A 27,710-nucleotide genomic window follows, 5' to 3' on the forward strand; every position below is an offset into this window, starting at 1 on the left:
TTGAATTTGGAGCCATATTACAATACTACGCTAGTCAACCTTGATATTCTTAATCGATAAAATGAAAATTGTCAAAATATCTCTAAACTCTTTTCTATTGAATATGAGAAATTGAGAACCTCGTAAACAAAATCTTATTTAGTTAGAGGAACATAAAATCAATTATTTTTGCAAATAAGTGAATGTTTGTTCATATTGCGTCATTGGGAGCTTCCTTGATTTAGCTGGTGGTAGCTGATTCTGTTGCTCATCAGTTCAACGTGCAGTTGATAATGGCTGAGTCACATTTTCAGTGAGTCGTGAGTGGTGTAGAGGTTAATTCAAACATTTCTTATTGTTTTCGTTCAAATAAACTCCAATTCTTTAATCCTTAATACATCTATATCTTCAAAATGGTATAAACTATTATATAAACAGTAATTAGTGTTTCATAGAATGCAGTAACTCAACCGATATAACAAACTGCCCACCGGTGTTTTGACAGTTCATGATTGTTGAATACTTGTGTAATAATAAATTGTATTGCAATATTGATTTTCAAAGTGATATCAAAATTATAAATGTGTTTTAGAAATACGATGCCTCGAAATAATATGCTTGCTTGCTTTCTGGAACAAATTAAGGATATCTGACCTGCCTTGAGTGAGTATAACCTAAAATTGACTGTTTCTTTTGTCTTGCTGTTAAAATATTACAATAATCTCTCACGTGAATCTAATGCATTGAATGAAATTTTCAAATTTTCCATAAAAGGAATTTGAATAAGCATTCAGTTTTTCAATCTTAATATATTATTATACCATACCTGTAAAGTTGAAAATAAATTACTCACTTGAAAGATCGCCCAGAGACGCCAACTTAATGTTACCGTTGTGGTTATGGATTATATTATCATTATAAATATTTATATTTTTATCTAATAAGTATAACTCATGATAGAATAATAATTAGTGGTACTGGTTGATTTTAAGAAGATAGATTTATTTATGTTTAGAATAATACGTGCTTTGTTTCTTATCTCTAATCAATTTCATCAGTCTTATTTCTTATCAATTTTTTATAATAATTAGGCAAGTTAACATTATTGACTAAAACTTGAAATATTAGCTTTAAAACAAAGTACAACAAACTTTGGTTATACTTTTCAATTTCTAATCCTTTCAACATTTTTAATTGATGATTATTATTAAACAAAAATCAAAATTAAATGCTGTTATAATCACCCCAAATTACAGTAATCCATCTAGCTGTTTACCCTGTTTTCGATATTTGCAGTAGCAGAAGTCTTTGGGGTGATCTACAGCATTTAATTAGGGTTTTCATTTAATAAGTCTAATAATTATTATTTCATTAAAATTTGAATAATTGCAATATCTCAGTAATTTCCATTTTTAATTGTTTGTTTTATCCTAGACATACCACACAGTCCACGCAACTCTTTTATTGAGATTAATTGACCACGCGAAGTGAGGTCAGGTCTAAGATTCAAGTCGATGGTTTGGCATCTCTCTTAATGTTAGACTGTTTAAATGTTTATATGTTGCGCATTTACGGCGAAACGCGGTAATAGATTTTCATGAAATATGACAGGTATGTTCCTTTTTTAATTGCGCGTCGACGTATATACATGGTTTTTGGAAATTTTGCATTTCAAGGATAATATAAAAGGAAAAAGGAGCTTCCTTCATACGCCAATATAAGAGTAAAAATCAGACTACAGAATTTATTATTCATCATAAATCAGCTGACAATTGATTACACAGATGTGTGGAGAAGCCAGTCTATTGCTGTATTTCCATAAGGTCTATAGTTTCAATCAGGTATATGAGAATACTGCGTGAGGTCTACTGTTCACAGAACTACTAGTAACTTATGGGACCTCTAGTAAAATTATCTACGGTTTGTAGCTTAATAATTGAGTTAAAATTATAAACATCAACTTTTTGGTGAGGTCTACTTTTATTTATCTGAAAATATAAATAAGTACCGGTAACCTTTATTAAAATATAATTTACCTTTCTAATATCATAAATACTTATTCATCCATTAAAACAATTACTAATTATTTATATAATATATGACTATTTATATATCATCCATTAAAACAATTACTAATTATTTATATAATATATGACTAAGCAAAAGCAACAGGCCTGACCCAAAACTGCTCTACTCCCAAAATTTCCAAAATATAGATTACATTTTCAATTCCCAGAATTTAATCCAAACTTTATATTATAAATATAGGAACTAATATTGTACTGTAACAATAATCTAGTTTGGCACAATATTATTGAAAAATTGTGTGAGCACAATTAGTAATCCAATGAAAGTTAAACTACCAGACTACTACAGCTGCAAATGTAATAACTTACTTGAAATTACAACAGTGGTCTACTGGTGAGGAAGTAAATGCTTAGCTCAACTTGGGGTGTACAAACTTGATTCATTTGATGGTGTAGCACTCTCCACTCAGTCCATATCCGGATTACAAATCCGTTCCTCCAATTGTCGTATCAAATTATACATTTCTCTCCCCTACTTTCGTTTGATTACTTCCTATTTTCATTTGATAATACCTTTTCAAATCCAATCTGAGCTCTGACAATTGCGTTAATTTGATTATTTTATTAATATGTTCCTGAACGCGGCTTTCAAGAGCTCCATTCACATATGAATAACTAGCCGTCTGGCTCGCTTCGCTTGCCATATGTCTTGGACCCCCGACTGGATCGTCCATGAATGAGATCAGCAGGCTCGCTTCGCTCTCCTGCATTTTTCGTTTGAGCATTTTTATCATATGTTAGGACGATCCAGTCGGGGATCCAGACTAAACGGATATGGCGAGCGAAGCGAGCCTGGCGGCTAGTAATATAATAATCCCAGGAATAGCTCTGATTAAAGTAGCTGTGCCCAATCAATTTTTCCGCGATAAATGCATTTCAATCTTCAACTTGGTGCCAACCTAACAAAGTCAACTTAACTTAATGCCAACCTGACAAAATTATTTATTTAGTTACCAGTTAACTGTTTCGAAGAGGTACTCTCTCTAGATTATAGTTCTATATTAACATATGGTATGGACATTTTTCAATTATAATTAAGAGAATAAGAAGAATATACATGCTAAAAGACGAACTTTAAACCCTTATAAACCATCCTTAGAGTTAAAATATTGCCAAAAGATTGCTTAGTGCGCCTCTAAAGGGCCAACTGAACATACCTACCAAATTTGAAACGTTCTTGGTCCGGTAGATTTTTAGTTCTGCGAGTGAGTGAGTCAGTCAGTCAGTCAGTGAGTGAGTGCCATTTCGCTTTTATATATATAGATTTATAGATAAAAAATAATAAATCTTCTTCTTTAGCTTCAATCTTTTATTTGGTAGGCAGCTTTCCATTGTTTTCTGTCCTGAGCTAGGCTGGAAATAAAATATAAGTACCCTTTATTAAAATATAAACTTTCTGTTATCATAAATATTTATTCATCATCAACAATTATTACTAATCATTGAAATTTCTTATCGCTTGAAATTCCTGTTTTATGCAACCAAACTGTATCGTTTAGCGCTAATCTTGATTAAAGTATAGCATTTTATCGTGATTAAACTTTAACCGACATACGAGCAACTGGGGGTTTCTAATCATTTATCAATAATTTATCCACAGGAAACATAATAACTTAATGTGTAGTAAACTGACCCTATACGGCGCAAACCAGGGCTTGCTTTGTAAAATAGCCTTGAAACAACAAAACTTTTACGAAATCATGAAACTTTTCAACGATTCCATAGTTTTGAACGATAAGAAAATAACTTAATCAAGTAGGCCTATACTTTTCATGAACTTCAGTTTATCAGTTTAAACTTGAGTTTATAGTTTATCAGAGATTGACAATGGTGTAACAACCGAAACCTGTTTTTCTAACTATCAATAAAATTTGTGGTTTTTGACAATTTCTTAGTCTGTTCATTTAATATGAATAATTACCACAATATCAACTTCTCAACTACACAAACGGCTATACTTTTCGGTTGGATGTAGTTCTGGACCCCAAGATCTATTTATATTTTATTCATAATAAATAATATGAATAGCAAATAGTTAATTTATTCATATTGGTGCACATAATATACACACAAACTATGACAGGAAATGGTTGATGGTTCAACGCATTAGAGGGGTAAATTGACTTTTGACATTAATCTACCTAATTCAATTCAGTTGTGATGTTGAATGCGTGTACTGTGTACATAAATACTGTCATACTTATGCATTCGCTTGCTAATTAACAATGGTCTGTGTCACATGGATGATAACTAATTCCAAAACGAATTACGTTAAATTTATAGTCCAGTCCACTACTGTCTTGTCGAGATGAATAATCACGTTTTTATTTATAGACCCATGTAAACTTTAGTTAATAGTAAATAAACACTTCACAGCACGAGAAATTTTGTTACAATAAAATTCAATAAATGGGATTTATTCATTCATAGAAATCTCAAATCAAACAACAATTTTATTCTTGAGAAAGTTAATTCATTTTTTTATTCAATTCTCTCAATTTTAGTAACTGTATTTCTATACATTAAAGTTTTAATTCAATAAATGGGATTTATTCATTTTTTAGTCAAATTCATTTTTAGTAGAAATCTCCAATTAAACACCAATCTTATTCGGTACAATGCTCATTCATTTTTATTCAATTTAAGTAACTGTATTTATATACATTAACGTTTTTACTTTCCTTGCCCTATTACCATAGGTAAGGAAAGTAGGCTATTGCTTTTCGAAAAAAATTGAGGTGCTCCAATTTCTAAATTTCTATACGTTTCAAGGTCCCCTGAGTCCAAAAAAATGGTTTTTGGGTATTGGTCTGTATGTGTGTGTGTGTGTGTGTGTGTGTGTGTGTGTGTGTGTGTGTGTGTGTGTGTGTGTGTGTGTGTGTGTGTGGTGTGTGTGTGTGTGTGTGGTGTGTGTGTGTGTGTGTGATGTGCGTGTGTGTACACGATATCTCATCTCTCAATTAACGGAATGACTTTAAATTTGGAACTTAAGGTCCTTACACTATAAGGATCCGACAAGAACATTTTCGATCAAATGCAATTCAAGATGGCAGATAAATGTTGTCAAAAACAGGGGCGTTCGCGATTTTCTCTGAAATAGCTCCAACGATTTTGATCTAATTTATACCTAAAATAGTCATTGATAAGCTATATCAACTGCCACAAGTCCCATATCTGTAAAAATTTCAGGAGCTCCGCCCCATATATGCAAAGTTTGTTTTTTTATTTCCAATTATCAGGTCTCAGATATAATTTGTACAAAAATTTTGGGTGAAAAAGATTGAGCATGAAAATCTCTACAATTAATGTCCAGTAACATTTTCACCTAAAATTGAAAATAAGCTTGAAATTTGAGAAAATGTGTTCAATTGCAAACTGTTGGCAACTGTTGATTCTATTAAATCATCCACTATGAAGAGATAGCAGATCTTGTGTGTATCCAGCGTTATTGTCCTGTCACCAGCTGGCTTAGATGTTTGTATAGTGGACTTGAGATGCGCGTGAACACTAGCGTCTGGTGATCAATTTTCATAACGGCAAGGAAAGTTGTGTGAGTGCGCCACACCAGATTTTTATTCTCTCATAATGAAAAATGTGTTGAACCTATTCTCTACATAAATACTCCTATACAAATTATCAACTATACGAAGCCCATCACAAATTATTTTACTACAGTACTTGTCTTGTGACCTTTCTTTGATGGACCGTTACTAATCAACTCTGAACGCAGTAAAACATTCGTATAGTAATCTATCACCGTTGTCGATGGAACCTATTAAATCCTATACTATTAAACAAGCAACTTCTGTTCAGATGTTTAGATGTTTATATGTTTGTATTTCACCGGATCTCGAAAACGACTCTAACGATTCTCACGAAATTCAGAACATAGTAGGTTTATAATATAAAAATTCGATTGCACTAGGTCTCATCCCTGGGAAAACTCGCTGAAGGACATTAAAAGGATATTTATTATTCATCCTTGGAAAAACAGCTGATAATAATTATTATTTCGTCGTCTGTTGGTGATGGAAGTGAGTGAGCGAGTTCATGTGTGTGGGACTGTGTAAAAATTATTACTCAGCTGTTGATCTTTTGTTATTCAATCAGGTACTTAGTGCCGGTTGCAAAAAAGCCGGGTTATTTTTATTCCTGATTAATTACAGTAGATCCATCTTTTTGAAATGGTCTTCTCTGATTTGGTTCACGTGAAGATAATCAGGATTAAAATTTAAGCGGCTTTTGTGCAACTGGGCCTTTGTGAGGGAAATTTTTGCATTCCTCTGGGAATTAATCTCAATTTACTGTGATTAGATAGAACATCTATGTATGAATGTTATTATAATTTCTTCCGTCGTAATAAATTTTTTATGCTTTTGTACTCCAGAGCGAAGCTCGGTCCCCGATATTGATTGATTCAACGACACGTGGGTTGGAGACATAGACTTTTATTGAACTTAATGTAGTTTACTCTTGAACAGGAATGCACCAATTATAACCTTCCAAGGTTAATGTAACATGTTTTTGCAACCTTGGGCACACTTATTGATTGAGGCCCATTTATGTACCATCTTGGTTTTAACGGAGAAATGTCAGCTGTTCGTCTAACTTTGATTCCCGGAATCAAACACATTATAGTGAGGTCCACGTTATAATGGCAGTGGAGAAAGATAGGAGAACTACGTTGCCGAACATCTGTCTTGTCAATGCCTTCTATAGACGGTAGCTGATACAGGTTTATTGATGTAATATTTAAGTTCATTCTCGTTTAAAATAACCAATTATATTTTATTAAGCAAGAAATTATAATTTTCATTGATTTCATAATTAAAATGAAATATTTTGTTAATTAATTATTAATTCTACATTGTTGAAAGACGATCTGGCAAGAGAGCAAAGCGAGAAAAAGATAGCGCTATCTGCTTTGTTGAATGATAGACAAGTATAGCAATACCATTGCTAATCAAACACTGCCATTATAACGTGGATCTCACTATATAGTCAACCGCACGAGAATAGTCCAATGGAAATTGGATCAGATGAGTGCAACGTTGCCAAATGAATTGATCAACTTTGTGCACAGCTGATTATAAATGACTAGTAGTTCAGTGAACAGTAGACCTCGCGCTCAGTAAATTACATTGACCTGTTGTTATGTTTTCTCAAAAATTAATGAATAATTTATCAATTTAAAATGTCTAGAAAAAATCCGAAATAAACATAGAGCTTTCTGTCCTATCGTACCGTCGTGACGTGTCGTCCCGGAATGTGAGTGTAAGCGCTGTTATCAGGTCTGGCTGCAACTGTCTACAACGTTGATGCAAAGATACATTTTCAAGATGTTCGATGTTTTTGAACGGGTAGTATTATAGTCCACTAGACAGCTGATTTATCATGAATAATAAATAATTCCATAGTCTGATTTTTACTCTAATATTGGTGTATGAAGGAGGCTCCTTTTTCCTTTTATATTATCCTTAAAATGCAAAATTTCCAAAAAACTTTGTATAGGCCTATACGTCGACGCGCAATTTAAAAAGGATCATACCTGTCAAATTTCATGTAAATTTATCACCGCGTTTCGCCGTAAATGCGCAACATATAAACATTTAAACATTAAGAGAAATACCAAACCGTCTACTTGAATCTTAGACCTCACTTCGCTTGGTCAATGATTCAACTGAATCAACTAGAACACGTGACATCAGATGCTTGTGGATGAGAAAACTGCTTGAGGTCTTCTGTTCACAGAACTACTAGTAATAATATCGAGTGACCTTGCTGGCTTAGATCTGGTGTCTGATTATAAATAATGAGAATCGATTAATATTTTTATAATACACCTGACAAGTTGGCAACATCTATTGGTGAGGGGGCTCATCTGTTCCAATTTTCATCGGACTATTTTCGTGCGGTTGACTATAGAAATTAACTTCAATAGTGCTCTAATTTCAATGTTGTTCATTTGGTTGAACTGCCTGATGATTTCTCCACATAATTCAGGTGATTCTTTGTGACTAGCCATAGTCTATTTTCCCCAGTTATAATTGTTGTTGCTTGGGAACTAGTAGCCGAAGGTCACCAGTGTCATGTCATGCATATGCGCGGTCATTGTCTTTGCTTGAAATCAATTATTCAGGACTTACTACCCACTTTTGAGGAAGTGTGCTCATATATATATATATATATACCTATATAGGTATATATATACCTATGAGGTATATAGATACCTCATCAACAGGTATATAGATACCTCATCAACACTGTAGGTAGGCTATTTTCTTTTATAATGAGTAATTTTCATTTTTAACTCTACAGAGACACACTTACTTTATGCCAACACAGTAGACACACTGGGGTGTTGAACACCCCAATTTAATTTTTCATTTTCAAAAATATGGAAAAAAACAAGTACTTAGACCATACTTCATCATTTCTTAATCATTTTTGTTCAAAGTGCATACAGAAATCAAAAGTAAAGTACTGCTTATCAATATTTATAATAATTTTAGAAGTACGTATGTTCCGCCTAAGTGTTGGAGCTCCTAATCCGGTTTGAACGAATGGCTTGATCATTGCCTATGACAACTTCATCAAAACTCACTTCTCTTCATTTTATTGTTTTGAATCTTAAGTTGTAGAGAATCATAGCATTCATTCCAATCTGATCCATCATCCCATACAAGTAAATCTTTGTAATAAAAGTGTTTGATAAAAGTCCTATGTAAAATACACTCTGGGGTGTTAGACACCCCAAACGAAGAACAAGATGAGCTGGTGACTTTGTAGAATGCTATTACTGACTGGAAGTGGTGGAGGTAGTTGATAATACTACAAACCTAATTTAGACTGGGCGTAAATTCCCATCTGTTTTGATATTGTCAACTGCAGAACAGAAAAAATCCCTGGGGTGTGAAACACCCCAGTGTGTCTCTTTAGGGTTAATTTTTCTAATGACGTATAGTGAGGTCCACGATTTAATGGCAGTGGAGAACGATTATAAAGGCAGGCTATAATGACTGTGGAGATCAGCGTTGCCGAATATCTGCCTTGCCACTGCCTTCTATAGAGGATACCTGATACCGGTGTATCTGGTGATGTATTATATTAACAATTATTACTAGTAGTTCTGTGAACAGTAGTCCTCACGCAGTATTCTCATCCACAAGTATCTGATTGAAACTATAGACCTTATGGAAATACAGCAATAGACTGGCTTCTTCACACATCTGTTTAATCACTTGTCAGCTGATTCATGATGAATAATTCTATAGTCTGATTTTTACTTTCCTTGCCCTATTACCATAGGTAAGGAAAGTATTGCTTTCCAAAAAAAATTAAGGTACCCCAATTTCAAGTTTTCTATACGTTTCAAGGTCCCCTGAGCCCAAAAACATGATTTTTAGGTATTGTGTGTGTGTATGTGTGTGTGTGTGTGTGTGTGTGTGTGTGTGTGTGTGTGTGTGTGGTGTGTGTGTGTGTGTGTGTGTGTGTGTGTGTGTGTGTGTGTATGTGTGTGTGTGTGTGTGTGTGTGTGTGTGTGTATGTGTGTATGTCTGTGAACACGATAACTGCATTCCTAATTAACCGATTTTTGGGTCTGTGTGTGTGTATGTGTGTGTGTATGTGTGTGTGTGTGTGTGTGTGTGTTGTGTGTGTGTGTGTGTGTGTGTGTGTGTGTGTGTGTATGTGTGTATGTCTGTGAACACGATAACTGCATTCCTAATTAACCGATTGACTTGAAATTTTAAACTCAAGGTCCTTATACCATGGGGACCCGACAATAAGAAATTCAATAAAATTCAATTCAAGATGGCGGAAAAAATGGCGGATAATTACTAAAAAAAACCATGTTTTTCACGTTTTTCTCGAAAATGGCTCTAACGATTTTCTTCAAATTTGTACCATGAATAGCTATTTATAAGCCCTATCAACTGACATGAGTCTCATTTCTGGAAAAATTCCAGGAGCTCCGTAATATTATTGAGAAAAATGACGAATAATCACTAAAAAACCATGTTTTTCACGGTTTTCTCGAAAACGGCTCTAACGATTTTCTCCAAATTTATATGATGGATAGCTATTTATAAGCCCTATCAACTGACATGAGTCTCATTTCTGGAAAAATTCCAGGAGCTCCGTAATATTATTGAGAAAAATGGCGGATAATCACTAAAAAACCATGTTTTTCACGGTTTTCTCGAAAACGGCTCTAATGATTTTCTTCAAATTTATACCATGGATAGCTATTTATAAGCCCTATCAACTGACATGAGCCTCATTTCTAGGAAAATTGCAGGAGCTGCGTAATATTCTCGAGAAAAATGGCGAATAATTACTGAAAAACCATGTTTTTCACTATTTTCTCAAAATTTACTCGACTGATTTATTTAAAATTCATACTCTGTATAGTCATTTATCAGCTCCATCAACTGGCATGAGTCTCCTTTCTGGGAAACTAATGGGGGGGTTCACCCCATCCTTCAGAAATGGACTTTGTAACCTCCTTCTCGTGCATGTGGTAGGTAGGTAGAGCAGTCTATAAAAATAACACATAGTCGAGATATTTCATCTGTAGAACAGCTGTTTTGACGATTTTTAAAAAATCATCGGATTTCACAATTTACACAAAGGAAAAAGTACTCTGAAAACTATTATATACACACATAATACAGTAGTCTGATCGTAGTTTCAAATAATTATGTTGCCGCCAATCGTCATTATGTTATTTTTCTAAATTATTGTCGTTTAAGAATGAGGCTCCCAGTTTAATGAGCAAGGAAAGTTGTGTGAGTGTACCACACCAGATTTTTACTCTAATATTGGCGTATGAAAGAGGCTCCCTTTTCCTTGTATATTATCCTTGAAATACAAAATTTCCAAAAACCTTGTATATACGTCGACGCGCAATTAAAAATGGAACATACCTATCAAATTTCATGAAAATTTATTACCGCGTTTCGCCGTAAATGCGCAACATATAAACATTTAAACATTAAGAGAATAGAGAAATGCCAAACCGGCGACTTGAATCTCGGACCTCACTTCGCTCGGTCAATAAATGCTGTAAATCACTCCGAAGACTTCTGCTACTGCAAATATTGACAACAGGGTAAACAGCTAGATGGAAATTCGATGAGCGCTACTATACAAAAATTATTTGTCAGCAAAAATGACAAATAATTTTTGTATAGTTGCGCTCATTGAATTTCCATCTAGCTGTTTACCCTGTTGACATATTTGCAGTAGCAGAAGTCTTCGGGGTGATTTACAGCATTTAATTGGGATTTTCGTTTAATAATAATTATTCATTGATTAGCATTTGAACAAATGCAACTTCCAATTTATTTCTATCTGTAGACATACTTGTTAAAAATTATCAAATATATAGTATTCGTCAAGAAAAACCCAATCATGATATAATTGTACATTTTCATAATTGAGATTGAATATTTTAATAACTATATTTATACATTGTTGAAAAACAATCTGGCAACGTTGCGAAAGGAAGAAAAGGATAGCGCTATCTGCTTTGTCGAATGATAGGAGATGGAGAAGGATAGCAATACCAATGTTAATCATATATGATTCTGTATTCTACACATATAGGCTACTTATGTATAACCTACTGTATTCTTACATTGTTATATTTTTGAGACATAGCATTTGATAAATTTTGCTAATAATTTAATATCTTTGTTGTTTTTCTTGTAATATTGTACTTGTTCATGAGAAACAATTCTATTCTATACACTGTCATTATAGCGTGGACCTCACTATAGTGAGGTCCAGGTTATAATGACAGTATTTGATCAACTTTGGTTTTGCTATACTTGTTTATCATTCGACAAAGACGATGGTACTATCCTTTTCTAGGTCCACAACAATGACATTTATGTTTTTGACAGTGTAGAAATATAATTAGTTAATGCAGAGAATCGGCATCGCTATTCTTCTATCTTTATTCACTGCCATTATAACGTGGACCACACTATATAGCTTTTTCAATTTTCATACTCTGGTTCCCTTCAAACTTTGAAAGTTTATCTTCAAGATACAACAAACCGCATTACTTATTTCTGAGTCAATCCAAGAAGTATTATCATTGCAGATGTTTGTTTCGAAGTGCACTTGAAATGAATCATAAAATGCAATCACTCAGCGGTTACTAAGTTTCATGAGCTAAGTATACAATTTTATGGCCCATAAAACAGCATCTTATATTTTTCGGTAGTCTTGACAGTAATGCGAGTATGATCATCCATCTCTATCACATCCTATCTGCTCCTTATTCCATTCAATGATAATATTATGTTTCTTTGTCGTTTATCACAGAATATTTTTCATCTTTTTCACAGTATTTATCATTGTTCTTGAATAACTCGTCGGTCTGATTGTTGTTGACCAGCTGTGTGCAGGGACACACGATCCGGCGAAATCGCCGTCCGGCGTTTTCGCCGGACGAAGCTTCGCCGTCCGGTTGCAAGAAGTACACAGGAAGGCATGGGGCAGAACACACGACTCCGGCGACGCCGGCGACGGCGAAAACCCCGGTCCGGCGAGAAATTGATCCGGCGATATCGCCGGGTATTCTCTACTTCGCCGTCCGGTTTTGCCGCCGGAAAGCAGTAGCAGGGCATTGTACTATATGTGCAGGGACACACGATCCGGCGAAAACGCCGGACGGCGCTGTCCCCACCCATGCCACTTCTTTATTTATTAACATTTGTAACGTTACAAATGGGTAGGGTAGGGTTACAAGGGTAGGTTACAAGGGTAGGGTTGTAAGTAGGGATGGGTATCGATACATCGATGTTCAGGTATAGCAATCTATCTCATATTCTAGGTACACCTGACAACAATTCTCCTTGTTTAATCAATCTAAGAATATTATTACTAAATTATTATTTCAATTATCTCTTAATAATTATCATGATCTGTTTCATTGATCTCTAATTAGTTTTATTGAATTTTAAGGTTTTCATTACATTTATCCTATCATTTTTGGATGAATTATTTTTATTTCAAGTTACATGTTTGAGTTTCAAATATTTTTATGCACTTCTATCAGGTTTCAAAAAAGATTACAATGTTATTTTTAATTTTTACCATCTATTCTAATTCATGACTCAATTGTTATTACCTATAATTTCAAGTAAATACATGAAAATATGCAGAATTACACTGATTCACCTAGCTAGGTTCTTCTTAACACCACCCCCCACCCAAAAAAAATATTTACAATGGTTTTCTAAGAGTTAATTTTGAATTTTTGTTTTTAAATAGCCTACATGCTTTACATGTTTTATAAGTTTGTAATTGTTTTAAGTTTGTAATATTTTAAAAGTAGCCTCTACAAGATTTTTAAGTTTGTAATTATTGGTTCTTATTTCTATTCAATGTATTATTTTTTATTTAGATTAGTTAAAAAGTAGAAATATAATTAATTATGCTTAAAACTCCTGCAGAATTTGCCTACTCTTATTAACTCTATAACCCAGTTTTCTTTAAATGAACAATCATTCTTATTTACTAAGCTCATTTAATAATTTATAATAGTCATTGAAAAAATAGCAAATAAGTTTTTATAATTTAAAACTTGACTATTAAATTACTAAAACTTAATTGAAACTTTACTATGACTTTGCGAATATATCATTAAAGATAATAATAACATATTCAGCAAATAAATAAAGAAAGAAATATGAAGCAAAGAAGACATTCTGGCAAGATGGAAAAATAACTCCAGCTCGATCAGTATTTGTTCAAAAATAATACTTTTTGGCTCAAATTATAGAGCAATCGTTTTATACAATATTTGAGTCCAAATTTATAATTTTTGAACCAACGTTGATCGAGCTGAACAAAGTGTCAACACAAAGTTTCAGGTGAGGTGTGATATTTGTACACATAGTTAATGAGCACAAATTTGTGTCTGCACGTGGTGCAGGGACACACGATCCGGCGAAATCGCCGTCCGGCGTTTTCGCCGGACCCGGCGGCAATTAGCATTCAGAACACACGACAGACGGCGAAGCTGCCGTCCGGCGTTTTTGCCGGATCATTTAGATACATTTCAGTATAATAAATGGAGTACAACATTTCAAAATTAACTTACACATATTATGTTGTCGCGTAATTAAAATTATTCCTACCAAATCTCATGAAAATCTATCAAATCATTTGTCTGAAAATGTTGTAATAGCTTGGAACTGTGGTTTAGGCGTATTCAACCTTCTAATTTACGTTTTGCTACAATAAAAAATTGATAAGATACGAAAAAACAATCTTTTACTATTGCGATTGAATTTCCAGCTTGAATTTCACTTTAAATACTGAAATGAAGTGTATCTTACTGGTAATTCTAATAGAACATAATCTCAAGAACTTATGTCGTTGTGCAAAATATCAATGTGAGGACAATGTAGTTGGTGATGATGCTTGAAGCTGAAAATTAGGTCTTTTTCATAATACAAGGAGAATTGTTGTCAGGTGTACCTAGAATATGAGATAGATCGCTATACCTGAACATCGATGTATCGATACCCATCCCTACTTACAACCCTACCCTTGTAACCTACCCTTGTAACCATACCCTACCCATTTGTAACGTTACAAATGTTAATAAATAAAGAAGTGGCATGGGTGGGGACAGCGCCGTCCGGCGTTTTCGCCGTGTCGTGTGTTCATCTCCATATAGTACAATGCCCTGCTACTGCTTTCCGGCGGCAAAACCGGACGGCGAAGTAGAGAATACCCGGCGATATCGCCGGGTCAATTTCTCGCCGGGCCGGCGTTTTCGCCGTCGCCGGCGTCGCCGGAGTCGTGTGTTCTGCCCCATGCCTTCCTGTGTACTTCTTGCAACCGGACGGCGAAGCTTCGTCCGGCGAAAACGCCGGACGGCGATGTCGCCGGATCGTGTGTCATTTCACTTGGTAATTTTCATTTAGTAACTACTAGCAGTTTAACTCGTGCACTGTAAGGGTGTACCTAGAAACTTGAAAAACTGAAACTTAGAAAATTTAAGAAACTTAAAGCTGGCCTACAACCTATAATTTATCTTTGTTAAATTAAGAGCCTATATATACAAAATTTCAAGTTAATTATTCAAGTAGTTCAACAGTCGTGATGATGCGTCATTCGTAAATTCCTATCCCGTACTTGTATAAGCCAGTTCTTTCTTTTATTATATCATTGACCGAGCGAAGTAAGGTCTAAGATTCAAGTCGACGGTTTGGCATTTCTCTTATAATGTTTAAATGTTTGAATGTTTATATGTTGCGCATTTACGGCGAAACGCGGTAATAGATTTTCATGAAATTTGACAGGTATGTTCCTTTTTTGATTGCGCGTCGACGTATATACATGGTTTTTGGGAATTTCGCATTCAAGGATAATATAAAAGGAAAAAGGAGCCTTCTTCATACGCAAATATTAGAGTAAAAATCAGACTATAGAATTATTCATCATAAATCAGCTGTCTAATGGACTATAATAATACCTGTTCAAAAACATCGAACATCTTGAAAATGTATCTTTCCATTAAATAAAATGTTAGTAGACAGTTGACTATAATACTACCCGTTCAAAAACATCGAACATCTTGAAAATTGTATCTTTCCATCAACGTTGTAGACAGTTGCAGCCAGATCTGATAACAGCGCTCACACTCACATTCCGGGATGACACGTCACGGTACGATATAGGACAGAAAGCTCTATGTTTATTTAGGATTTTTTCTACACATTTTTAATTGATAAATTATTTATTAATTTTTGAGAAAACATTACAACAGGTCAATGTAACTCACTGAGCGCGAGGTCTACTGTTCACAGAACTACTAGTTTTCATTTAGTAACTACTAGCTGTTAACTCGTGCACTGCTAGGGTCTACCTAGAAACTTGACAAACTGAAAACTTGAAAAAATTAAAACAGGCATCCATCTTCGGTAAATGAAGCTGTATGCAAAATTTCAAGTTAATCAGTTGAGTAGTTGAATCGTGTTGATGCGTCATTCGTGAAATTCCTATCCCGTACGTGTATAAGCCAACTCTTTCCTTTATTTTATCATAGAGAAAAGATAGCGTAAGAAGATATCCCATGGTATAGGACGTATATGTTTCAATCTTCAATCCAAACTCAAGCCGATAATCCTAGTAGTTCTGTTTCGTGAAGCAATGTGACGCTGGTAGTCTCTCACACTGTGCCGTTCATATACTCTCACCCCAACATAACAGTTAATCTTGGCACACACCAGTTAGTTAAGACAAGACAAGGCATGATTAGACACGTTCAGTCACAATACTTCACATAGCTGCTTAAGAAGACATGTCTAATTACAATGACTAATCAGTGTGAGTTCCGTCATAAGCAGCAATGTGAAGTATTGTGACTAAACGTGTCTGATCATGTCTTGTCTTGTCTTGTCTTGACTAACTGGCGTGAGCCTTGCCTAATAATAGACAGTAGTCGACAGTAATCGGCTTGAAATTTGGAACATAAACGATCTATACCATCACCATGGGATATATTCTTCTGCTATCTTTTCTCCATGCTATAATTTAGTATTCAAAATGATTCAATGATATTATTTAGATGAATAGTTGTAAGAGACATAGTGATTTCACCTAGAAAGAGATATTAGATCCGTCTTTAATCATTAACTACTGATAATATTGTTTGTCGGAACTGAATCAATTTTATATAATATTATAATTATTTCTAAATATGAATATAAATCTAAATACAGATGGAAATTACCGGGCAGACAAATAATTTTTGAATAGTAACGCTCATCAAATTTCCTTACTTACTTCTTACTTCCGGAGTCCTCATCACGATCCTAGGAACGGAGAGTTGTCATCGGTTTATCCCCTCAGGGTTATCAAGCAGCCATCTAGGGCGTCCTGCAATGTAGTTATCGGGTCCTTAGGTGGCGGTATGAGTTCTCATTAGTGTATTCTTCCTCTGAGTAGAAGGGTCGTTCTATAAAGTACCTTTTCAATTCTTTTACTAATTGTAAATTTCCATCTAGCTGTTTATCCTGTTGTCAATATTTGCAGTAGCAGAAGTCTTCGGGGTGAATTACAGCATTTAATTGGGATTTTCGTTTAGTAATAATTATAAATTTAAATATAAATTCAGATGTTTGTCGCTATAATTTGTAAATATAGGGGCACCGAGATTCGCTCGTTATTTATTTATTGACTTTTAATAAACCGAACACAATTCTTTAAAACTTTTTTTTCCCGAATTTTGATTTATACACTATAAATAGTCCAGAAAGTAGGTTATGTTCCATACACTTGAATTCAGGTTCAATTTTCTGTTCAAACATTTGAAAACAAAAAAATATAATTTAGATTATAGGCTATACAAACCAAATTGAATAACAAAATAACACTCAATAATCACTTGAAATTGTCAAATAATGATCAACTTTGAAAATTATGATATACTCTACTTTAGGAGGTCATGTCAACAAATTAGATTATGTTGATCAAATCGATTAAATTGTCTAGCTAGATAAAATTTCTCGCTGATTGATTATCATTACACAGCTGGAAATAATTCTGTCTCTCCCACACAGGCACACGCATCTTCTGTTATCGAGAGAAGACGAAAATATCATCTGTTTTCCAAGGATGAATTATCCTTTTAATGTCGTTCAGCGAGTTTTCCAAAGAATGAGTGCAATCGAATCTTTATATCATAAACCTACTATGTTCCAAATTTCGTGAAAATCGTTAGAGCCGTTTTTGAGATCCGTAAAACCACAGAATTAATAATAGCATAGGTAACAATTATAAGAGTTTTCTCTGGTAAAACATAAATAACCAGATATAAAAATAGCCAGTTATAAAAATAACCAAATATTTATAAATACAGAAATTGCTCGCTTAATATAATAGGATAAATCTAAATATAAATTCAGAATTTGTAATTCTGAACAATGCTTGAATGATGATTGTGTGTTACAAACACACGCAATCTCTATAGAGTTGAAGTTTGATTGTATTTGTGTGTGAGTGTGAGGCCAATTTATCTTTTATCCGCTGACTATACTGTGCTGGTGTTGCGTGCATTCAATAATGTAATGGATTTTAAAAATGAAATTTTTCTCAGCCTTGCTGTTTGACTGCGTTCTAAGCGGTGTGTGAATGCAGAATTGTGTATAGGCCAAGTGTGTACAATACTAACAATAGTACAGAAGTTATAAGAGAAAGAGAGAAAGGACAGATAATCTCACAATAACTGATTATATTGTTTTCCAACCTCTTTCAAGTTTCAAAGGCTCTCTAATCTACGTCAGCTCTGTTATTAATGTTTGTAAATACTTGAACTAAAGGTTTAATTTTGTATGACTTGTATTGTGGAAACCTCTACATTTACATATAGTAAAAGATGAAAATTCTTGGCTTTTTGCTAGTGGGGAGTCCATTAAAGGAAGATGCCACCTCCCCACCTGGCCTGAATTTAAAATTTAAGCCATCAATTAGCCGTTTACTTCTGTCATACTTCAGCCGGCGTATTGTACAAACTAAAGTATAGTATTGACTAAACATTTGTGTAGTTTAATATCTAATATCTATTAATCTGTATGACTGTACCCAAAATCTAGGTATCTAATATCTATATGACTGTAATATTGTTTTGTGATATTCGATCTTATGTACCTGACGCATTCCATGTATTTGTATAAATGCTCGCTACAATGAAGAATGAATTCGAATTTGAGCCGGGAGCCGGGACAATTTAACGTGCCCATCCGATACATACATTTATACAGTGTAGCGTATTGAAATTAGTTCAAGCCATCAATGGGCCTTACGACTGTCATAATTCAGCAGGGACCGATAGCAACGTGCCCATCCGATACAAAAGTATCTTGTATTGAAATTCAATCATCCCTTTGCTTCAATCTATAATAATATCGGGGGACCGAGCTTTGCTCTGGAGTGTAAAAGCATAGAAAATTTGTAACCAAAGATTGAATTTATAGTTCATATTTATTTATTCATTTTCTCAGTCGTGCAATTATTTTTACAGTTATATGAGGAGGCACGACAGGCTTATGCCCAAAACTGTCCCTTTTTATATTTATACTTCAGTCCAAAACAAAATCTAGGTTAAGCTATTATCAGTACTGTCACTCATCAAAATAAAAATTTATTCACACTTCAAAAAACAAACACATCATCAATTGCAAATAGATATGCCATGAATACGATTTAGAATGATATACTATGTTTGCTACAATATTTGTTAATATTCTATGTACTATTCTACACTAACAGCATCTAGTTACTATTTTGGACTTTCTGAAGTAAACATGTTTTCTAAAAAAAAGAGAAATAAACGAAAATAAGTTTCTCTTGTTGAATTTTTCTTCTCGTGAGATCAGCTGGATGATCCCACACACATGCACGCGTTCACTCTCTTCCATCACGGTATCTACAGACGACAAAATTTCCAGCTGTTTTTCCAAGGACGTATTTATCCTTTTAATGTCCTTCAGCGAGTTATCCAAGGGTTGAGACCTAGTGCAATCGAATCTTCATATCATAAACTTACTTTGTTCCAAATTTCGTGAGAATCATTAGAGCTGTTTTCGAGATCCGTTGAACATAAATATATACCCATTAAACCATATAACCAGATAACCACATAACCTGATAAACACATAACCAGATAACCACTTAACCTTATAAATATATATATATATATATATATATATATATATATATATATATATATTTATACATACAGAAATTGCTCGCTTAATATAATAGGATTCAAAACAGACGTCTTCTGATGAAAACTTATTGCGTCAGTGGCGAAACCTCTTTCGAGTTTAGCATAGGAAGGATGAAATGCAAGTTATTATATGATGCCAATAATAATTATAATCCACGTAGCTTCAGAATCACTCGACCTTGGTACCAGGAAACTGGTTTCCTCCAGGCTGCTTCAATTGCTTGCGGTTAATTTCATTTCCCCTTATCCCCTTTCCCATATTATTCACCTAATTATCTCATCGATTTGAATATAAAATTAGCAATTGATTCCAGCTATGAGCAATAGTATTTAATAGAGCCTAGCATCATTCAGTGATTAATTGATGACTGGACAATGTCTGGAAATGGAGTTTAGCTGACTAGATTTTATTGAGAAATAATTCAGTCAATCCATAGTGAGGTCCACGTTATAATGGCAGTGGAGAAAGATAGGAGAACAGTGTTGCCGATTCTCTGCCTTCTATATAGGATAGATGATACCGGTATATCTCAAAAATAATTTCGTGTCAAAATAATTCAAAAGGATACTCAGATTTATGTTTTCATTTATATTAAAAGTAGCCCTAAAGAAAAAAGATAATAGATTTTTCTATGATTTAATTTAATTGTGTGTTTTTTTTTAGGATGGCAGCAGTCTGCTGAGAGAGATGGAACGATGGTGATGTCACCGTCGAAGAAGCCTGCTAAAAGACGAAGAAGGGAGATACAATAGTTGGGAAAGGGAGTGAGACAGTAGTATTTCGGCATCATTGATAATCAGGATCAAGTGCGCTACCAGATTTTATTATAACTAATAAAAACGAAATTTCAGTGTGTAACTAAAGGACAGTCTGTCTAGTATAATATAGGTGAATCAAATACTTCCTTAATCATACTTAATCAAATACTTGAAGATTTGATTCAACTTATCTCTCAACAGCTATAAAGTGAATTCGGTTTTTTAAAGCTGCAAAAACATATCAAGTTCAGGTTCAATAAGTTACCCAATCAAATCCTGAAAATTTCCCCGACTAGTTACCGAATCGAAACTACCTCATTAACCTCTCCAGTTCTAGAATTATTTACGGTTTACCTGTGTGCAAACATTTTGTCCAGTTTTTATAAACCTTCATTGATCTCCTCTCCCACTCACGTACAACAGTGTTCAAATGCTCAAATTAGTTTTATTTTAAAAATCGATCGAACGAAACATCGAGATATTCTTGTGCAGTGTGACTGTTGAAAAGAGACGGTTGAACTCTTGTCACTTGGTGTCACGTCTGTGAAAGTTCTAATTTACAATATTTTTTTATTTTGGTTGATACTGAACCTGATTAGTTATTCTGGTTAATTTTATTAAGTCTTCTGGTTAATTTTATTTCAAGTTACAGAATTGATCTATTGTCAATTCTTCTAATCTCCTCTTTAAAAGAGAGACTAAGAGACTATTTTAGAGACTCAGAAGAATAAACTAGATCTCTGTCAATTAGAGATCATCACAAATAAACTTCAAATACTTTTCCGTCGATACTTAATAATCGATTAAAATTTCTCTATTGGGAGAATTGAATTGATCTCTGTGGTCAGTGTTTTCAGTTGTTGAAACTTGAAATTATCGATAATTCATCAGGAATAAATCGTTCTCAAATACATTCCGTCGGTCGATAATCGAAACAGTTGACTGTTTTCCGTCGATAGTTGATCTGTAGTAAGGAATTGATTCGTCCATACCTTTAGTGGTGATTGCAAGAGTTTTCTGTCGATAATTGACTTATCGAAACTCGTCAGGAATTGATCGTTCTTGAATACGTACAGTCGGTGGTGATTGGAAAGAAATCAGTAATTTTTGATCGGCAACAAAATGTTGTGTTTGAAGAAAGTGTACCGCGATGAACTCCTTCAGATCGCGATCCTCCTGAGTCTGTTGCGCGTCGACAGAAACGCACACCTCTACGACGGATACGATCTGCCGGCGATCGGCGTCGGAATCGACGACTTGGACGTGATTCACGAATCGCCGCGCGGCCTCGGCGAGATTCGCGTGCATCCCAAGAACCTAGACTCGATTCTCATCAACCACGAACAGCGCGTTTTCGACGAACTCAACTCCCTCGGACGCTATAACAGGATAAACGCGCTCCATCAGGATGTCACCGCTTACCTGCTGAATGTGGACGGCGAGGATGGTGTCCCACCCGGAGACCAGGACACCGCCTCCAATGACACCGTCACCCCACCGTCGCCGCCTCCGCCGCCTCTCGAGCCGGTCCTGCTGCCGCCCCCGGAACACCACGATCCAAGGCCTTCTTGTTCGCCCATACTCTCCAAGCATGAAATCGGCGAAGAGGATCTGACACAAGAGGTGAGTCTGCCTGCTGGCCTTCCTATTTATTATACAATCTTTAATAACTAGTAGTTCAGATTCAGATTCAGATTCCTTTATTCATGTGTTTAACAAAACATAATTCAACTTACGTTCTAGCGTTAAAAATAAATACCAGTAGCGGTAAAATAACATGGTGAATCATATTAAACTAATGAGTTTTACAATAATATTGAGCAAGAAAAATTATGAAAAATGCAAAAGTTAAGGTACTACTGTAATGTTTTCACATGAAACGGTGAAGTTTGGACCTTAAGAAGTCCATTCTCAGAGAGGGTATCAAGGATACCCTCCCCTTCAGCACTTAACCGTAAAAAAGTTAAAAATTCAAACGAAATATTATGTCTAAGCGAAAAAAAATTAAGACTAAAAATATCAATAAGTGAAAACCAAATCGTAGAAACGATAAATCATTCAGAGTTAAATCAATGAACAGCGAAAAGTAAATAATAATAAGGATAAAAAAAAAGTTAATTCCCAATAATTAGAAAATCGATATGATATAATAATTGGAATAAAGAGGGAGTGAAAGTTATTATTAGAACAGAGATTTGTTGATTTAAATCCAAAAATAATGTCAATTACAAGGGGAAATTATTGTACAAATGAGATTAGTTTATGTAAATAACAAGATAATATGATTATGAAAGTTCATGGAGAAGTAATAATAATTCTAATTAGGGAATTATGAAGGGGAAATTATAATACAAAAGAGAGGGTAAGGGATATAGAATGAGGTTGCTAAGATCCACTCGAGGAAGAGTTTGAATAAGAAACAATCTTATGCTAAATTTATGCACTAAGCTTATGCTAAACTTATGCACATTTTTTATGCTAAGTTTACATGAATTAAATAAAAAGAGAAAACCCATCATTTTTACTTGGGAGTGGAGAAAAATAATTATAAAGGATAAGGATAGGGATTAAGGAAGGTTTAATTGAATGTCATGCTGCTTTAGGGTTGGACAGTTTCAGCCATTTTTTCTAAAAGATAGTGTCTCAATGTACAGGTGAAGCCCGCTCGACTCTCTATGGACCTAATTTGATTTGGGAGTAGTTCTGAGAATAGTGGACCTCGTGCAGTTATAAATAAACCACAGCATCCTACAATACTGTCCATCTGAGTAAATACTGTCCAGTCATGTGGTGACGGCGAAATATCGGTGTTGAAACGGCTAATGTTTGGGTTAGCGTATCGTCAATTCTTATCATCTGTTGTAAACACTACTAGTAGTTCTGTGAACAGTAGACCTCTTGCTGACAAGACTAAACCACAGCCTTCTCTAATACTGTCCATCACAGAAAATTCAATTCTATCTACTATGCTTGGTGAAGTGCATTGTTATAATTTGTAAATTCCTATGTTTGATGATTTCCGGCTTAATTAATGAAAAGGGTTTAATCAACCCACTGATAACAGTGCTAGGAGACTCGATCATCTTGGTACTAAAACTAGATATTTCTGGATTACTGAAACCTGTACAACTAAAGTATAAAATACTCTTGATCGGACGGTGATATAGTGATATTGGAGATTATTGTAGGCTTGAAGAAAATACAACGACAACACAAATGTAATTTATTGGTGCTAGTTAGAAGTTTTATCCTTGTTGCATTCACTATTTAGGATTGATTAGGTACTTTATTTTTGTAGATTACAATATTATATACTGTCTTATACACTTATATACAATAGCTTACAATACAGCAAAATTATAGATTAATTTACATAATATAGACTAAGAAAATAATTATTGAACTGTATATGATACGAGAGGAGGAGGAAAAGAAATCAGGGGAGTCCCAAGTACAGTAAGGAGATAAAATAATTTTTTCATAAATTTATGGTCGAGTCTTAGGGCAGGTTTCAGAGCTCGGGATTTGGCTAAGTTCTAGACTTTGAACAGCTGGAGATAGAAAATTGGCTTTCCGAAACGGGGCGTAGTCGTAGTCATTGTCACAGACACGTTTGAATTAAATTTCAGAAAACTAGAAAATTAAACACAAAATAAAATAAAGAGAGAATAGTGTATAGTTTTAGCTATTTTGAATTATTTAGAAATGTTTAATTTCGTCAAGGAAAAACGTTTCCAATTATAGAAATGAGAAAATAAAAACTGCGCCTACGCCCAGTTTTAGAAAGCTAATTTTCGTCACACTGCACAGAAAGCAGCTGCTTTCCAGTCCCTACGTAGATCTGAAAGACATTGTTTGCAGACGACTCTCGTCTGACGTCAGAACAGGTTTCTTTCCGGCCTAGGCCGGAAAGAGTACCCTATCCAGCCGCTAACATGGAACTAAGAAAGGTGATCAAAAAACAGCTGATCAAAAAACTTTTCATTATTTGTGTTCATTATTCAATAATTAAAACATTTATAATAATATCATCTTATTGTCATTTGAAAGAATAAAAAAGTATTAACTCAATCTCCCACATAATTGAACATCATCTTTTAGGTTATTTAGACAAATCAGATTAAAAAATAAAAATACTTGGACAATTTCCTGATATTCAGATTACCTCAGATTTGCTAGAGCTATCACCTTCCACTTCTGCTTTCGGAAGTGCTTGGTAAACAACTATTCTCATATATATATATTGTTTATTTTTGTGTGTGGCGAAAAATAGCGTTCGCACCACGGGCAAAAATGTTTTTCCGGCTCTCAATCTTTGAAAACCGATTTTGAGCCGGAAAAATCTCATTTTCTGCTCTAGGTGCAAAATATACTATTTCTGACTCCAGCTGTTTAAAGTCCAGAACTTAGCTAAATCCCGAGCTCGGCCCTGAATGCTCTTAAACTGTTGAACACTGAAAGCACAATCGAATGATCGAATTCTTTGTACTCTATCTATATCTGTTGATAAGGATTGGAGGAGGAAAAACGAAATTATATTACGTTCTATAAATAATTAATAATAATTAGTCACTAAAATGTATCTTGCTTTTAGAGCTGACTGTTTAGTGTGATATCGATATTTGATAGCGAGTTTATGATTGATTGTGGGCAATCAGTGGTAACAGAATACGACCAGATATTGTGTTAGTTCGGGTTGAATGCCTTTTTATAAGCTGCACTGCCAATGATCTCTCTTCAGAGGCAACGCGCCAAAAGATTATTTCCATCGTTTATTGTCCTCTCCCCCCGGCATCACTAAAGATTTCGAATTAATTTTGTAAATTTGTAATCGTTGCTCAACGTTTCGATAATAATCGAGTGAGTCGCTCACACTTTGAAAGTGATGTACGATCCTAACCTACCCTCCCTTCCCATCATCCTCCCCGCACTTCACAACCCTTCCCTACCCCGTGTCCTGCTTCCCCTAATTTCAACAGCGGCTGTGTTCCATCGTTCTCTTAATACTTCTGTCAACTCCTGACTCCATTACAACTGCCTCCCTGACACACGAATAACTCTTGGTCTCGTTTCTATACAATTTTAAATCAATCTCTTCCCCCCCCATCCGTCGCTCGCCCATCCACCTACTAACCAGACTATTGTTACAGAATTTATAGAGTTTTTCGTTTTATGTGGGTGGCGCGGTTAGGGTTATATTTGTCTCTTCCTCTCGGTTTGTGTAGATACAGTGTTCCATCCTCCTTTATATTTCGACCTCTTAATAATCCTGGTCCTCTATATTTTGCTATAATCCTGCAAACTAACTAGTAGTTCTGTGAACAGTAGACCTCGCGCAGTTATAAACCACAGTCTCCTCTTATACTGTCCATTAGAGTAAATCCTGTGTGTATGTCGTGTCGGCGAGATATCGGTGTGAAAACGGCTAATGGCTGTTGGTGTTGGTGTATCCAATTGGGTATTAATTGCATGCAATCAATAGTCCATTTAATAGTGCGTAAAAATTGCATTCAATGAGGCATGCAATTAATATTCCACACAGCAGCTGATTTTTTACCAAGTTACATTGAGATATTGAATTGCATGCGTCATGGCATGCAATTTATAATCCACTCGACAGCTGATTTATGATGAATAATTCTATAGTCTGATTTTTACCGTAATATTGGCGTTCGAAGGAAACTCCTTTTCCTTTTGTATTATCCTTAAAATGCACAATTTTACAAAACCTTATGTATACGTCGACGCGAAATTCAAAAAGGAACATACCTGTCAAATATCATGAAAATCTTTTGCTGCGTTTAGCTGTAAATGCGCAACATATTAACATTTAAACATTAAGAGAAATGCAAAACCGTCGACTTGAATCTTAGACCTCACTTCGCTCGGTCAATAATAATTATAATATTACTGTGTATTTTTGTAGTGATCTCGAATGAATTGCATTCGTATACTTCTTAATAGTTGTTGCACTATTTAATGGAATTTGTCGATGAACATCTGCCCGAAGGACTAGGGTTGAAAGTGCGCTATTTTCCAGAATTTCTGCACAATGATTACACTAATAAATATCCTGAAAATTAATAATAATTAATCTATCGAATGAAAACGACTTGATATTGTCAAACCACTAATTTATTGGAACAATTTGAGGTAGAAAAATTATTTTTATAGAACACAGTTGTTTAAAATAATCAATTATATTTTATTATTCAAGATAATTAATTTTTAACGATTTGATAACAAATTTTCATGATTGACATGAAATATATTGTTAATTATTTTTATAATATTAATAAATTATTTTCCATTTTTTGAGAAAATATATATTTCAATAATAAATGTTCATAGTTGAGATTAAATATTTTGATAATATTTATTCGTTCATCACAGTAAAGTTTCAAACTATACAATTTAATATATTGTTTATTATATTCCTACATCGTTGAAAATCGATCTGGCAACGTTGCAGAGCTAGGAAAGGATAGCGCTATCTGCTTTGTCGATTGATAGATAAAGATACCAACATCAATGTTAATCAATGTACATCAATGTTGTACAGTAGCCAATAAATTGTAGAACTTCTTCAATCTCTCTTCTTAAGCTGCGTACACATATTCGCGCTTCCAACCCGCACCGAGCACGCTCCTCCCTCGTACCGCCCTCGCACCACCATCGATCCACAGTCGCTCCGCCCACGCACCCATCATGAACGTTACGGAAGATGTTAGATCTTCTCGCGTTCCCCGGTCGAACCACTCTTGCTCGTCGGTCAATCATCAATCGCTCTGCTGGAGTGACGTTCGGATGCGGAGCAGAGCGAAAGTCTGTACGCACCTTTAAAGTTGTTCAAGTTGTAATACTTGCAATAAATAATCGAGATTTATTCTATGGCTGAGTTTCAGTTTTGAAGAGCTGTAGACCTCGCTATAGATTGTTCTGTAGGAGAGGAAAATTTGGTCATTTCTTTTTTGAACCATGATTTCAATCAGTCTCTAGCTTATGATTAATGACCGATTGAGTCTTATAAGGTGCGTACAGATATACGCGCCTCCAACACGCTCCGCCCTCGCTCCGATCATGAACATTACGGGAGATGTTAGCTCTTCTCGCGTTCCACTCTTGCT

At 34.7% G+C, this 27,710-nt stretch overlaps 1 protein-coding gene across 2 annotated transcripts in view; it reads left to right on the forward strand.

Annotated features, from left to right (window-relative positions):
• The first annotated feature begins 252 nt into the window (after positions 1–252).
• The window catches only part of LOC111052865 (segmentation protein cap'n'collar), a 407,420-nt gene continuing 379,962 nt past the window's right edge, over positions 253–27,710 (forward strand). The window contains exons 1-2 of one of the 2 annotated variants that reach the window (XM_039426538.1): positions 253–642; positions 20,489–22,206. In XM_039426538.1, coding sequence (XP_039282472.1) covers positions 21,706–22,206 — 501 coding nt within the window. In that variant the 5' untranslated portion in view covers positions 253–642; positions 20,489–21,705. The remainder of the gene's footprint in view (positions 643–20,488; positions 22,207–27,710) is intronic. The other variant, XM_039426537.1, reaches the window with a different exon arrangement.

The sequence above is a fragment of the Nilaparvata lugens genome, chromosome 4 (assembly GCF_014356525.2).
Source record: "Nilaparvata lugens isolate BPH chromosome 4, ASM1435652v1, whole genome shotgun sequence".
Taxonomy (NCBI): Eukaryota; Metazoa; Arthropoda; class Insecta; order Hemiptera; family Delphacidae; genus Nilaparvata; species Nilaparvata lugens.